Source organism: Zalophus californianus, chromosome 3, assembly GCF_009762305.2.
Source record: "Zalophus californianus isolate mZalCal1 chromosome 3, mZalCal1.pri.v2, whole genome shotgun sequence".
NCBI lineage: Eukaryota > Metazoa > Chordata > Mammalia > Carnivora > Otariidae > Zalophus > Zalophus californianus.
In genome coordinates, this window is record NC_045597.1 from 110,797,912 (window position 1) to 110,814,610 (window position 16,699).

The following is a 16,699-nucleotide window of genomic DNA, read 5'->3' on the forward strand; positions in this document are numbered from 1 at the left end:
TTGACATATCCAAACCTGAAATTCCCAGTTTATAAAACAAGCATCCCAGAGGTATTTGAAAACACCTGTTTCACTGTTTTATATAAATGTCTAATACATACCTTCCTTAGGCCTTTCCCTACCACTCCATAAATCTCTTTCTTCCTTATCATTTATGCTCCAGCATATAACTGTAGCCATTTTCTGAAGAAAAACATATAGATGTAAACAAGAGCTCAAGGTGGTGGTGGAGAGGAAAATATGTAACACTAAGTTTGAAGCTTCATAGGTGATACAAGGTTATTTTCCAGAACTGCAATATTTTAAATTAGGGAGAGTTTAAAAAACAGGAGAGCTCTTGAATTTTCTGCCTCCCAAATTACAGAGCATGTGAGAGGGCAGAGCGCAGCTGACAGTTAAAAATGCTTCGAGGAAATAAATTAAACACGGACTTTAAAAAATTGTATTTTTACAATAACAGTACTAATGAGAACCAACATGATCCAGGATAAATATCTCTCTGATCATCCTTTTGCTTAAAACGAGAGAAACTTTATAAATAGGACTCTGTAAATTCCCAAATTTATCCTGACCATTCTTTGCTTATCACATTCTAGTCATAATTATCTGGTAGAAAAACAGGTTCTAGCAAATGGCAGAAGCAAAATTAAAATATATGATTTACAAGTAGTCTCCTGCAGCCTATCTGTTTATGTTATCAGAACTAAAAAAGCCTGGGCCTTTTAAGGCAAAATACACAGATATAAATAGATGCTAATTTAATGCTACTACCCATAACAGTCAGATGATTTGAATGGTATTTGTTTAAACTGTACAACCACTTTAAATTTGCTTCTGGCCCTGGACTTCCCTCTTATTTAAGGAATATTTTCACAGGGACATTTTTCATAAAACATTTAGAAGTTCAATATATAGCAATATTGTATTGTCAATTGTAATAATCGATCGGTTGAAAGGCTCCCTCATCTGATATTTTTATCAGTCTCTGGAAGGAATTAAATTAAGGTATTTCTGAGAAGTTCAGTACTGGCTATAAATATAGCTTTTGTGTCTTTCTTCCTCGCTCATCTCATGTGATTTCTGGTAGCCAAGAGTCAGAAGAATCATAAGTTTTCCATCTGAGAGATCAAGTCACTGAGGGGAAAACAGTTAACAGCATTTTTTTTTTTTTTTTTTGCATAATAGTGGTAATGTTCAAGATTTCTGCTGTACTTCCTTCCTCATTGTCATTTTTCTTATGAAAAAGTAAAGAGAAGTTACAGTAGGTGGTTGCTTCCCAAATTATTAAATGCTGGGTATACATAATGTGTAGTTGGTTCTCTGTGTGCATTGCATTCTGTAGTAATACCTTAGCTGTATCCCTCTTTCACCAAAGATTATGCAACCGAGATGGTGTCACTTTTGCCTAGAACGTACTTTGCTTCAATTTACTGAGCACCAACCTTTCCTTTTTTGAATTTTAGGCTCAATTTATTAAAATGAATCACTAATCCTTTTCAGGTTTGTATGTGAAAGACTATGTATATGCCTATTTAATTAAGTTTCCTGCAAATCCATATTCAGAAGGACATGACAATCCATAGGTTAAGAATATCTCCTCTGAATTAAAGGCAATCCTGGCTGTCGTTCTGCCTCTTGCCTAACCTTAAACATTTTCCAAGACACCTCTGACTCAGCATACTGTGTCTAAAACCACATAGTATATTTGTTTTTAAAACCCTTGTAAAAGTTTGCATTTTCCAGTCACCCTTGGGATGAGGGTTTGTAAAAATAAAGAGCACTTTCTTCCTTAAGATGAAGAATCCTTGAATAAGCAGAAAGAGGCCAAGATGCAGGTGATTTATTTAAGTCTGTGTCAATGATAATGATGTCATGGTTTCCAGCACACTGTGTCCACCCCATTGTGGGACGAAAGAATGTCAAGGACAATTCTAAACACAAAACTTTGATTGTGCTGGAACCGGAAAGGCACAGTAAGAGCTCCACTGGGCTCTTCAGTTGAAAACCTGCATCCTGCAGACAAACTACAGAATGCCTGCGAGAAAGAGCAAAGGAGAGGGGGCTTATCTCAGAGTCAAGCTATGTGCTGAGGTATGATGGTAGACAGCCAGGCACCAGGGATAAAACACTACTAAATAAAACAGCACCAGAATTAGAATTATTGTCTATATTGTGTGTTTTGAACAATAAATAAGAAAAATATTTTATCAGAAGAAAAATGTGTTATCTAAGAGTTAGGATAAACAATGAGTAGCTTTTTAAGACCAATTTCTTTTCATTAGACATCAAGGCACCACATCAGAGCACTTTTGGAACAATAAAAAAAAAGAACAATAAATCATTACTAATCATTAGAACTAGACAGGTAATAGCCGGGTAACTTTCTTGGTCCAAATAGCCAAATGAGATTAGGGATTTACATTTTATTTAATTATTGTGACTCCAGAATGCTAGTTTATTTACCATAAAGGTAAGAGCAAAGAACAGCCTGTTCATTTGTATCACAGGCAACATTAACTACAGGTGATAACAGGGTCTGTAATGCACTCATATGGATTATTGTATATTAAAACATTTAAAATTATGATCCATGACCAGCACAAAAAGCTGCCATGATCACAAACTACCACAGCTTGACATTGCTGTTTTGGCTGTTTTTCAATTATTGATCTTAATTTTTTAAAATGAAACTTTTTTTTTTAGAAGTTTGGAGCCGTACATTTGTTATATCGTTATTAATTATTCCTTTAAGGGTGGAAATTCTAGTAATTGGTCCTTACCCTTGATTTCTAGATATTAAAATTTAAAGCATCAGAACATTCATTCTTATAGCCCTGCATATCTAGTTCATTAACAAATATGAATAGCTAACACCAGCTCATTTAAATAGTATGTCTTACATGAGTTCTCGCCACACTCTGTTTCTGTCACACTGCTCCCAAGAATCATTGGCTCTTATTATACATGTAAATGGCTATCATAAAAATAAAAATTTCATTTAAGATTGTTAATGACTTCTGCAGCAGTCAGACTTCCTTTAATGATCATCCTCTGCCCCTAATTAAACGTATTTATCTTTCAAGCATCTTTGGCTGAGTTCTCCCTCATAGTTGAAAATCTAAAACCTTAAGTCTTAATGGATATAACGATAAATGTTTATGTGTGGGATTGCTGAGATCCGAGAAACCTTCACCGAAAGCAAAATTGGAAACAGAAAGAATACAAAACTTGGCATGGTAATTTAGGAAAACGAAAAACAAATACATTACACTCAAACTGCCATCGGTCTTTTTTTTCTTTTCTATTTTTTTTTCCACATTGAATTTTCTTTAGGAGTGGAAGTGCTTTTATTATCCTCCTTCCAGTATGCCGAACAATTACCCTGCCTGGGTTCGATGCTTTATAGTCTGCGACATCACAATGGCATATAGGTAGACTCTTGCGCTTACTTACTTCCTTTCCCACCCACTTCACCTATTTATAAAAATGCTATTGTTATTTATATCGTCAGAGAAAAAAATAACAAAGTGGGATAAATCACGACAGCTGTCATTGGGTCTTGGGAATACAGATTTAAGGAGACACTATGGTTTGAACTGGAAGAGTCATTAAAAAAATCTTTTTTTGCAAGCCACCTCACCAAGTAGAGAGGAGCAGAGGTAGTTTATGGGAATAGGATTCATTCTCTATGATTCTGTTTATCATTCCATCATACCTTAGTGATGCTTCATCCTAAGTGAATTTTAGACCAAGACATTTCCATATGCTGAGTGGCATCTGAAGTTTTGGTTTGAACATAATTTACCTCATTTTTGTGATAGTTGGCCTTGGATCGGTTTTACTTCTCCAGAGATTCCCACCAAATAGCAGGAATCATTATCAAGTACTTAACTGTTAAATAATAAGAAAGCTACCTGACCAGGTGAAAGTGTGAAATCACATTCACACTTAACAAAGGGGAATGATTAGATGGTTGAATTACAGTAGAAGGTGTCAGACAGACCTTGAAATCACATTCAATTGACAGTTACGTGGTCTGTATTGTTCTAGAACTTCCACACGAAACTTTCAAATAGATGTTAGTTGTGAGTTTTTACGTTTGCTTCCATTTTCTGTCCTGAAAGCCTGGAGCTTGCTCACGTCATATAAACTGCACACTGTAAACAGGGTACAAAGACTTCCCATTGTGGGTTTAAAATGTAGTTCATGTGCAACTTGCACCCAAACTGAAACGTCATCTCCCCCTAAGATGTTAGGGCTATAATGTGATAACACTACCATCACCTCATCATCTGCCACCGGCTTTGGTATCTCTATTCCGCAAAGAAATATTTTAATTATTCGGTCGTGGACATTGCACTAAGGTAGTGAAGATTAGGTTAAGATGGCACAGGCAGGGCCCGAGGAGTTGTAGACGCTTACCTGGACCATCTACAGAGGCTTGCAGAATGTCGTTGCTGTGCCAAGTATGTTCCACTCCACCCTCCCTTAGGTCATCTTCCTCTTCTTCTCTTGGCAATAGAGCTTGGCTCACGTGTGGGGAGGACTCACGGTTGGGCACGCTAGCTGGACTCCTCTCCTGGTCCAGGGGGTTAGCAATCCCGTCCTCCTCAGCAATCTGAAGCTTGTCCTCCTCATCTGTTTCTGAACCCGTGTCCACTACATTGTCATAGTTCACCACTGAAGAGAAAGCACAGAACACACACTCTCTAAACACTTTCTTGAAAAATATCGGTCACCCCTAATTGTTTAGTTAAATGGAAAATAATTAATATTTTCATAACTTAATTACTCAGCCATGTCAGGAAAATATAATTAATATCTTTCATGTTTTAGCATTTTTATTCTTATTCAATTATCGCTGCATACTCTTTCTGATTTTAAATGGTTGGTTGTTTTTTTTTTTTTTGCTAGAAAGATGGGAAATTTTAAAAAGCAACAGTAGCACAAATCCTCAAAAATACATCTATACTGCATATGCAAAGAGACACATGGCAATATGTACTTTCGATACTCCACACAAACTTATTAAACAGATCTGCAATTGACAATTTTATTAGCTTAGTGACATGGAGTGTGTGCTATAAAATGTACTATAAATACGACATGACTTCACTATATTAGCTGTGGTTTTATTCCTAGAAACCATAGACACACACACACACACACACACACACAATGTCCATCTATTTAGTCAATACACAAACACATACACAAACCTGCTCAATCTGAAATGTTCACTGTTGCTTCTACGTCAACCGTCATGTGCTAAGGCCATTTATATCCCAATCTTTTAAGCAGAAAATGAGGAAAAGCCATATCTTCTGGGCCATTAATACTACTATTGAGATGTCTTCATAGTGCCATAATTACAGGAGATTTCAAAGTGACACAGGCAAGACCAACACAAATGTTAAAATAACTCACAAGAACCGGCGGGCTGCTTTTGCAGTCCTCAGTCCCAGCAATGCTCAGTAGCTTTTCTTAAAATAGACAGCCTGTAAATAAGGTCTGTGAACTCAATTGAAGGTGGCTGTTTCTGAATTAGTCAGCCCTCACAGGCTCTCGGCCTACATGCTAGTACATAAATTGTCCACTTTACCACCAGACAAGAAAGATTAGAGTAATAAACACGGGGCATTAGCTCAGCTAGAGAAACACACCAGCCGTTACGCACACACAGGATTGCCAAGAACTGTTAACCCAACTCTCCAGAAACACACACAAAAAAACAAGTTAGAACCATGACATCATGGGAACAAGAGGGAGAGAGAGAAAGGGGGAAAAAAAAAAGCCCATGGAAAAAAAAAAAAAGCGCAAACAATTTTCAGGTTCATTTTGATTTCTCTGCGCCTAATAAAGCAATCCTCCGCTAAGTTATCAACTGAGCTATCTCAAGTGGCTCTTGCCAGCTATCGGATTATACAAAAGTGGCAGAAAAGGAGGAAAAAAATGAAAAGGATTGTGTGTCAGGTTCATAATGCTTTTGGAGAATTCTGGAAACATGTCTAGTTACAAATTTTAGTCAGTCATATCTGTTTGCTTTGACAGGTTCCCAGGGAGTAAAAAAGGAACAAAAAGAGAGAGATTTTTTTTGTCATGTGAGGCTGGGGACAAAAAGATTACACCGTGCATATCTGCTCATAATATGATCTTTGTATAATCCGCGGGTCTGCACTTGCCTTCGGAACAACTGCACAACAGGTGCAAATTAAAATGAAAACGGCAGCGGAGCCGGGCAAACAGAATCTGCTGACCTGGTTTGAATACCAATTGACGGGGGAAACAAAACCTTTTCAAGAGGTGTGACCACAAGGGCTTAGGCAAGTTCAGGCTGGGTAATGCCCTCAGATCTACAAAAAGAGAGATATTCTAACATCTCTGCTCTAGCTGTGTGGTCCAGATATACCTTAGTACAATCAATAATGTGCTTTTTTTTTTTTCCCCTGGTGCCTGAGATTTAACCATTTCTTAGCAACAAGCAGAAGATTCTTTACAAATTTTCTGAACGCTGAGTTTGGGGCGGGGGTGGGGGGGTGGTGAGAGTGGTGGTGGTGGGGGGGGGGGGCTACAACAAAAGCTCCTAAGGCCTGGGAAGCTTTCAACCCACCTCCTAAAAACTGATCTCTGGGCACAGGAGGAATAAAGAAAGGTCCAGAAGGAGTGAATAAAATTATCTAAGGCTGGACAGGCATTAAAAGGCCTTTATCCTGGAAAAAAAAAAAAACCATGCCTTTTAAGGTCTTTTTCTGCATGGACCACAATATCCCGTGTGACACGTGAGTGTTCCTGCAGCAATACAATTGAAATATTTTCTTGTGGAAAAAAAAAAGAGAGAGAGAGAGAGAGAGAGAGATAAATGATTTATGAACAGCCCTTGAGGAGTCCCAAATATCAGAACAATCTAAACAAGCAATGAAGTCATGTCTCACCATATAGGGTCAGGACTACAGCATCCATCACCTTCACAGGCCAACAATACTTCACAACCTTTAGGGTTCTCGCTCACAAATAGTAGTAAATACTTTTAAACTAAATAAATAACTGCTGTCAAGTTCACTTACAGAAGCAGTATGCCATCTTTTCCAGAGCTGTTTTAACTAGGATATCCATTCCCATAGCCATTGTGTTGGTATCCCACCCCCATGCCCCCCCCCCTTTTTTTAAATCCAGGTAAAACAATTCATAACAAAGTTAGTTTTTATATCTGAATTCCGAGTAGATCCTTTCATCCTGTTCTTTCTGGCTGACCTTCGGACAATCAGAATTAAATCCATTAATATGGACATCGCGCTTCCTGCTCCTCACCTGCTCCTCCCCATTTCTAAATCCTCAGGATTTTCCTTTAAATTTTTCTCTCAAGTCTAGTCAGTGGATTTGCCTTGTGTAATTATTGGAGAAATTTTCACCACAAAATATTCTTCCTATAGAATGGCCAGTAGGGGATGGGTTTACCCCCATTTACATTGTGAAATAAAATAAACTCATTTTCCCATTTGTTCCCATTTTCATCCTTTGCCCACCATCATCACCACGGGCATTAAGAGATCTTAATAATATAGCTTTATCTCTGCAAAAAGAGATTCGATTTCGTAAAATAATTAATGTATACTGGTTTTAAATGAGGGTCACTGGGCAGAATATATTAGTCTACTGTCTATTTTTGAACTTACGACACATATTTTTGTTCAGCATTCAAAAGCACTGAACCGCTTACATAACGTAGCAAAGTTCTATTCTGTCCTTATATTAGGTCAAATAAGACACCCTTTGCATGAGTCTCAGCAAAATTTTATACATGTATTGGAGCTACATGGCTGGCAGAAAAACAGACAGTTACTTCAAAACCACAAAGAAGTGGGAGCCCAAAGAATTCCTTTCTGCAATTCAATAAACAAGAGGAAAGATGTACTGTTTGCTGGCTCAAAATAGACACTAATTTTACATCTGTCTCTGAGGCACAGCAAAAAGCCAACTAAAGAGCAGTAATAAATGTCCAAAAACAGCATCAGTATCCAAAACTCTCCCAGTAATCTTCAGAGGAATTAATTACAATTCTGTGTAACAGTTGCATTGGCAAAATGTACCCATAATTATATACAGGTACTGTACTGTATTACAGAGAAATTTGCCATGTGATACCATGTTTACATGATAATTGATGGATAAGATAAAACTATTTGCATATGAAGTGCATATGAATTATTGGCATGGCTCACCATTTTATGTGGAATCATATTAAAGTTTCATTTTCTCTAAAACTGTATGTGTAATATGGGGTTACCAAAGGGTATAAAGCTGATACTTAAATTTGCTTTATAGCAAATGGGCCTGGAAAGATATATCTGAATATGCATTACTAAAAACCTATATTTAAAAGGCATCATAGTTTATCTATAATAAGCATTATTTTCACTTCAGCAGATTGCATTATATTAAATCCTCTCTATTCTTCCTTCTAAGTAAACAATACTCTAAATTGTATCACCATACCAATTAATTTTACAATCATATGCAAAACAAATAATGGTTTCTCTTTATTGTCTATTGGTATAACTTTTTTTTTCCGGATTTTTCTATTCTGGTGACATGTAACAGAATAGTAGCAAAACGTGACATTTTTATAACGTCCCTACCTGCTGGAAAATTTCAGCATTTGCAAAAATGGTCTATCGTAGCATTTAAACATTACTGATAATTAGCTTGACATTTGAAATACCAGAACTGTTGTTTTGAAGATGCCCTATACAATGTTACCTAACTAACCCCTTTTCATACTTATATGCTTTCTCTACATTATTTTGTCAGTTGGAGTACAAACAAGATATCAGTTGCTAATGTATTAACATGAAAAAGAACTGACGTTAAGGGGCGATACTTCATCTTCACCAGAAGCAGAAATTTTTTTTTTATGTACAGGAAAATTACATATGCGGATTATAGACAGTTAGTTGTTAATAAGGCGGTCAGTAATGATTTTCTATAACTCCATTCAAGCTAAGTGTGCCAATAAATCTTTCAATGCAATCGTCAAACATTAATTAAATACCTACAATGTGGCAAGTCCAGAGGATACATGGATGCACTATTCTCACCTCAGGAAGCTTGCTATCTATTTGGAGAAATAGAATCATAAAACTGTAGTACTAGAGGGCCAGTTGAAGTCAACTCTCCACATGTGACAAAGGAGGTCCAGTGACTTATCTAAGGCCCTGCAGCCAGATGGTGGCAAAGCCAGTGCTAAAATGCACGTCTTCAAACATACAACAGCCGCACAAAAATACACACAGTATTACAAATTCCCAATGAAGAATGCAATCTAAATGTAAACTCCACATGATCAGAGTAAGGAAATGAAAATCCCCGGGGACTTTTGGGGATTTTTCACAATGCAAAATAGAGATTGTTGCTTAATTTGAATTGTTTTGGTGATTGTTACTTTCATGGATCTCCTTAATTTCAGTTATAGAAGCCTACCAATTTGATCAATTACCAGAATCTAACGATACACCCTTGTTTCCCACAATAGTTTGGAAACAATAGAAATAAAGAGGCAGTTCCCAGAATTATAAGCTTCAAGACCTGTCTTCTCATCCCAGTCCCAGTGTGTAACCAGCTGTGTGGCCTTGGCCTATCATCCAAGGAAACTTCGTACACATGGGTAAAAATAATGATAGTAGGTTCCCTGTCTATGAGGTTGCCACAAGGAGCCTACAAACTTATATGTGTGATGGAAACTTTGTGAAGTATAAAACACTGATATCCACTGAAATAATAATAAAGATGGGACCACAGGGGTCCTGGATGGCTCAGTCAGCTAAGCGTCTCACTCTTGGTTTTGGCTCAGGTCATGATCCTGGGGCTGTGAGATCAAGCTCCTCATCCTGCTCTGTGCACAGCGGGGAATGTGTTTCTCTCCCTCTTCCTCTGCTCCTCCCCCAACTCACAAGCATGCACTCTCTCTCTCTCTAAAATAAATGGATAAGTCTTTTTTAAAAATTAAAAAATAGGCACCCCTGGGTGGCTCAGTGGGTTAAGCATCTGACTCTTGGTTTCAGCTCAGGTCATGATGTCAGGGTCGTGGGATAGAGCCCCGAGTTGGGCTCTGCACTCAGTGCAGAGTTCTACTTGAGATTCTCTCTCTCCCTCTGCTCATCTCCCTGATCACGTGTGCACTCTCTCTCTCTCGCTCTCAAATAAATAAATAAATCTTTAAAAAAATAAAATAAAATAAAATAAAGATGGGACCATGGCTCCAGTGTCTTCTTTTGTCTGCTACTGCAACGTGGTAGGTATAGGTGAAAAGAGAAGATCTGAGTACATGCCAGTCACAGTTTTGGTGTTGGCCCTTCATTTAAAAATTGATTTGCAAAAATGTCCTCAAGTAGTAGCACCATGATGGGAAACAGTATGCTTAATCCTGCAGCTAATACTTGATGTAGACATGTAAACTTATTTTAAAAATGTCTCTTCTGATTATAGGGCTTAAAGTTTAAAAGAAGTCCTTAGGAATTTTATGAGTCATCTGGTTTCCTGAATCTCTTAGATGCTTGGAGAGCATTTAAATTTGAGCCAATGGATTAATGGCCTAGTTGCTTTCTTAAAATGTCCTTATGTGTGGTAAGTGTTCATGGACATTCTAAGACTCCTCACCTGAACCCTAGCCCTTTATTCCTCCCCTTTCTTCCCCAAGTTCGATTTCCAGGTACGATGCTACTAAAGACAGGATGCAACAATTCCTCCAGAATTTTTATCCAGTGACTTGTTTTTCCAGGGAAGATTTATCACCAACACCCCTTCTTGATCACAGTTAACTTCTTACCTCTACACTTGGGTGGATAAAGATCATAGGACTAAATGCAAGGGTCAATTTCTCATTTGATGATGGGGGCGGGGTCTTGTGACAGATACAACAAAACAAAGCAAGTTCAAACAGAAATTTTCTTCTGAATTTGACGATGTGTCACTGAAATGCATGAGCCTTACTTTCCTGATTTAAAAATGGGAATAACTTTATCACTTGGGGAGGCAGGATTAATTAATGCTAGAAAGAAGGGATCATGCTAGCTTGAAATATCCCCATGGAACGTGCTCTTCAGCACAAAACACTGTTATAAAAGAACAGCTATGAACATACCATAGTCAGCCTTTATACAAACTAGTTTGGTCACTTTAATTTTTTATCCCAGGAGCAGTCAAAGGCATTAAACCCGCATTATAAATTAATGAGTTGTAAAATGTCAGCTGATAAAACAAAAGCAGTTTTGAATGTAGGGATAAAAATGTTTCCATTTCAGATTAGCTATGTAAAAAATATGCATATTAACTGAAATGAGAGAAGAATGTCTGCAATCCCCTGGTTCCAATGTGGAGGGGCTAGTTCTGACAGTCTTTCAACTTCCTATTATGGGAACATCTTGGGAAGATGGCAGCCACTCATCCCCTCTAGAAATGCTAGCAGCTTCCTTGTACCTGGAGGAGATTTCCAGTTGTAGTGTGGTAGTGATTAAAAAAAGGTTAAAATTTCCATAAATTTGCTGGGGCTCTGGATAAGCTCCCACATGCAGGTAATAACATCTTAGTTATGTACTTTTCCCCTTGAAACCTCTTCCTTAATATAGGAAGTATAAAAATAATGGCAAATAAAAATAAAAGTAAGGATCCTCCCTTCCCCAAACTATCATAAAAGCAGATATTGGTCACAGAATTCACAACAGTAAATTCATTTATCTTTCTTCTCCCCCCCCTTTTTTTTTTAGTTCAGTTATCTTTCAAGAAGACACCATAATCCTAGGTCACAATGTTCTACATGAAATTTTGCTTACTCAAAGACTTAATAGCTGTTTATTGTTTTACAAAGGTAAACATATTAGGGTTTTCCTCTATATCTAGAACTCATAATGGTTTTGATTGCCTTACTTAACTCCTACCAAAGGAAACTGGTCATTGTTCTGATGTGCAAATACACATGCCCCTTGCCTCTCCTTTCATTGAGTTTTTGGAGCAGAAGTTTCTATCCCTTAGAAATTTTCTCAGCTTCACTTTCTGTCTGCATCTATAATATGCTGACACTCTAAGGATAGAGTATTTAGCCAAACTGTACTCCAGAACACGAGTCAATAATTCCCTTTGGTGGCTAAAAAAAAAAAAAAAAGAAAGCTTAACGACACCTTCCTCAGCCAGCCCAGTGTGATGGTGTACTGAGAAAAGGCCCCCAAACAACTGCTAAACACAAATATTTTTATTTGCATTGTACATCTATTTGCCAACAATTCCACAATGCTTTATTAAACACATCAAGTGAATATGTGTCTCTCAACAATATGTCACAAGGAGAGAAAAGATTGAGGAGACACTCTAATTCTTGGAATCCATGATCATTCAGCAACTTGCTTTATACCCACTATCAAAAAGGAAATATTAAGAAACTATAGAGAAAAATATGCTTATTATGCCTGAAGGATATTCAGGAGGAATGTGAAAATAACTGTAATTTATTTAGGACCCAGAAGTATGAAATAATAAGCTTCTGGGCCATCAAAATTGTTTTGGAATTTTTTTATCTGACATGAGGGGCAGACCTTGTCTAGCTTTAAGTTTTATAGTAAAAAGACCTTGGAAATAAAACCTTGAATAAACTGAATATAAAGAAAGGGGAAATGTGTCCTTGTGTAAATAGATATTGTGTCTATCACCTTCCTCTGAAAAGGTTACACAACTTTCAAAGCCCATAAAAGGTGTAAAGTCAGTAACTGCCGGGGTACGTTGGAATGTTTTGTAAAAAATAAACATGAAGTAGAAAAACTGTAACAATTTTCTCTGATTGTTTTTTAGTTGCCCCACCCCTAACCTGGTCTGTAACTGTACGTTTTTCTAAGGTGTAGATACTAACTGAAACACACTTTCAGCTCTTGTAGTCCTACCAAATTAAATCTCCTTCCTCCCAAAACTTTAACAGGAACCCATACCTTCTTCTGCAGAAGCAAAAGCTTGTCTCTTAAAGAAATATTTTTCCTGCAAAAGACTTTCCATGCTTGCATGGAAAAGGAGACTGTAGTTCTAGCCTATCCGTAAAAATAATTGCTTTCAAATATTTGTCAGTCCAACAGACCAATTTGGCAACTTTTATGGTTTCGGCAGTTTATAGATGTCAATAATAATCCTTGGGTCTAAGTCGTGTTACACGGAGGTGCTGCAATGCTTCTAGCCCATCAGTTGAAATAATGCGAAAGAGGAGCTCTTTTAAGAAGACAACAATTCTAAGGCGGCCAAGGGTGCGGATCACCTTCATAGATGTCAGTGGGTGGGGAGAAGGGGGAAATGAAGAGTCACAGGATTTTAAGAGATGTGTGGCTCAATATAAGGCTGTTGGAAGCGCTAGAGATTTCACCAGTGGCTTTCTTCGGATCACTATGGCTTGAAGCAGTGGTCCTCGCAAACTTGGTCACATGCAAAACATTCCAATCTCGGTGAATCCTGCCTCTGACTCCACAGAAACGCCTAACAGGGGATCACGCAATTGAGTCCATTCATCTTTGGAACCTTAGTTTTTATGAGCCATCTGATACCTGAGAAAGCCAGCTAAACGTCATTTCTCTACCCAAAGGATTTCTCTTGAGGATTAGCAGTAGATTCCGAGCCTTTGGCCCTAGTGAAGTTATTTACTCTGTAGTATCTTTAAAACTGCAGCCGCCCCTCCTCACATAGCAACACCCTTACGAGGAGCCTGTTTTCAAAATAGCGTCATTGCACCTCACAATCGACAAAACCAGACAACGGTGAAAGGGACAGTGACATGGCAGACACAAAAGCTCAACACATTATGGCCACTCTAAACAGAGTACAAAAGGAAGGGAGTCAGTGATGTGTAAACCAAACAATGTGAGGGGAAAAATATTGAATAATTTCTGTCATGAGGCACTGACTAAAGCCAGGCTCTAATTGAATTAAACTCCCATTTATTTGCTCAGGCCTAAACAACAGGCTGGGAGGAAGAAAAAAAAAAACTTAAGGTTTGCTCAACTGTTCTGAGGTACCACCTTTCCTCACCCCTGTATAAATCCACCATCTGTGCTCACAGGCACACATGTTCCCTCTCTCAACAAATGCACGGAGACCCTACCAAGCACAGAAGCCAAAAAAGCACAAGGCACACAAAAGCTCCCCAGGCTGCCCCAGGTCTAAAGGAGCAAAAGGGGGAGAAAAGATCTTTTGCTCATTGCCCAGGTGAGACGGCCTGGTGCGTCCTCTCAGCCTCGACACGCGTCAAGTAAAAGAAAGGTTAAAATTAGAAAATTCAATTTATTTGATAATTTCCCAGAATAATTAGAGTTAATATGGGTTAATTAATATGCAAATCTCTCAGCAGATGTTCTGCAGCAGGGCCTGTGTGAGAAAACAGCCTTTGCTTTCTCCTACGTGATTTTGGCTGTCAGTTATTGGGTATAATTACTGTAACTAACCGAATACACACAAAACCTTTGGAATATAAAATTGTTACAGTTCTAGCTCTGCACAAGCTGCTACTTTTCTGCAATAAAAGCGAACAATTTCTTTCAGAAAATAGGAGCCTTTTTGTTCCTTTCTTGATTTAAAAAGAAGAAATGAATCAAGTAAATGGCTTATCTTTTTCTATGCATAATTAGGTCAGTATTATATGAACATTCCAATGAGCAGTGGTACAAACGTACGTATAAAATGATAGCTCAAACCACCTGCAAAATCACATAAAATTGTTTTATTCAGAATCTTTTTTTTCTTCCCCACCAGAACTTTGAAATGCTGAATGTCTTTCTTTTCCAACATTGCCAACATTTTCTAAATTCAAAAGGATCTTACAACTTTATTAATTTTTTTTTCTCTTCAAAGACACAAAAGAATAAAGTGGGTAAATGTTTTTAAAGGTACATGAAAAAGTGGACTCTTTTGTAAAAGAACTCTACACAGAGTTTTAAACTTAGAAATGTTGGCACTTTGAATGGCTATATATTTATATGTTTGGACTGCTCACCAGCCTATGAAAGGTACAAAGGTTCAGACCGGCTGAAACTCATATTCAGGGGAGAGATGCCGCTTTGCATATGTCAAACTGGCGAATACTTTTAAATGTTGTAACAAGTTACTTAGAAGGGCTCTGATATGCTTTAACGCTCTGTACAAGTAATAGTTTAATTGAAGATTGCTTTATTCTCATGTATTGGTAAACTCCTAAAAGGATACTTTAATGGGAACAGAGAAATTTTAGGCCTACTTAATAAATTTAGATCATTTGCCAAATAACCTAAAATCCACGTGATCTCCAGAACAATTATCCAACCTCAGTGCTTAAAAGCAGGATATGTTATTTTTTTCACTGGCTGATATTGGTTTTTTATATCTAATAATCAAACATCTATAAAAAATTGTTTCCATCCCCTTTTTGGCCGGAACAACTGAGTCACATTCGCGGTCTGCCTGGTCCAAATTTCCTACCATAGTACAGGAGCTAGAGTGGGTGTTAGGGGGCACACTTTACACCTAATAGCCCAAACCAGTATCAAGTCTTACTTTAGAAAGGTGTTCTGAGGCTTATATTGACATCAACTGCAATCAAGGTCAATGAACTAGAGAGAATAATGTCATGATTCAGAAATAAGAGAAAGAATAATGTGCGGATGGATGTCTTAACCTTCAGAATGTTTAAATAACTGGGGTTTAGATGACAAGGCATATGGTTGAGTCTTCCTGCAGTGGATTTCACCCAGACTTTCCCTGTTTTTGCCACCCAAACAGCATGTAAACAAACAGTGCAGCAGCAAGTTTGCATGAGCAGGATGATCCATGCTTGGAACAATCTGGTTGTCACAGACACAGTTCTGTTTGGACACCACAACTCTTATCTGCAGGCTTGCTCTAAAAGTAGTTCAATGACCACCCTTCCCTTTCCTCCTGTCCTTCCCTTTAGAGCCACTCTTCTGAGAGAGAGAGAGAGAGAGAGAGAGAGAGAGAGAAAGGGAGGGAGAGGGTAGGAGAGGGAGGGAGGGGCAGAGAGGAGACCTCCTGCTTTCCTACTAAGCTTCAACTGCTTTTTCCCAGGCCCCCACTCCCCTTTCCTGCTGCCTTATTTTCAGGTAGTGGAATTTGCTGACCCTGGCCGCTTGGTGGCCTAAGCCTGGATGTGGCAGAAGTCAGTCACAGTGCACTTCCGAATTCATCTTAGTCACAAAAGGGCTTTCATTTTAGACATCCACTTGGTTCAGTAATTTCTATGGACCTCCCTCCTTCGCTGGAAAGAGAGGCTAAATCACATGCTTCTTCCTCGTTTTACCTCAAGTAACAGGTTACACAGATTGAACAATCACACCATTTCTGAAAAAAGAATAAAGTAAGTTTTTCACTTCCTGAGGTGATAGGGAAAATTCCGCAAACAGATAAAGATGGCACTTTTTTTTTTTTTTGCTCTAAACAAATAAACCTAAAATCTTTTCGCTCCCCAATTTTTTTTTTTTTTTTGGCTTTAATTTACTAAGTCCTTCCTGCGTGCTTTAGACATAAGGCACCTTTTTCTCTGTTGGCTTCATTTGAGCCATCAAGATTATCTATTGGCTGACAGCTGCGTGATCTGTGACCCACACCCTAAGAAAGGGAGCAGTTTGAAAGCAACTATGAATTTCATCCATTCTCTGGCCACTGTTATCTTATGAAGTATTGATAACACATT

At 38.0% G+C, this 16,699-nt stretch overlaps 1 protein-coding gene across 6 annotated transcripts in view; it reads right to left on the reverse strand.

The window, feature by feature from the left end:
* The window catches only part of ZEB2 (zinc finger E-box binding homeobox 2), a 129,868-nt gene that overhangs the window by 36,886 nt on the left and 76,283 nt on the right, over positions 1-16,699 (reverse strand). For 5 of the 6 annotated variants that reach the window (XM_035726646.1, XM_035726647.1, XM_027590240.2 and 2 more), the window contains exon 3: positions 4,423-4,680. In XM_035726646.1, the coding sequence (XP_035582539.1) occupies positions 4,423-4,680 (258 nt within the window). Of the gene's footprint in view, positions 1-4,422; positions 4,681-5,219; positions 5,239-16,699 lie in introns of those variants that run through there. The other variant, XM_027590241.2, reaches the window with a different exon arrangement.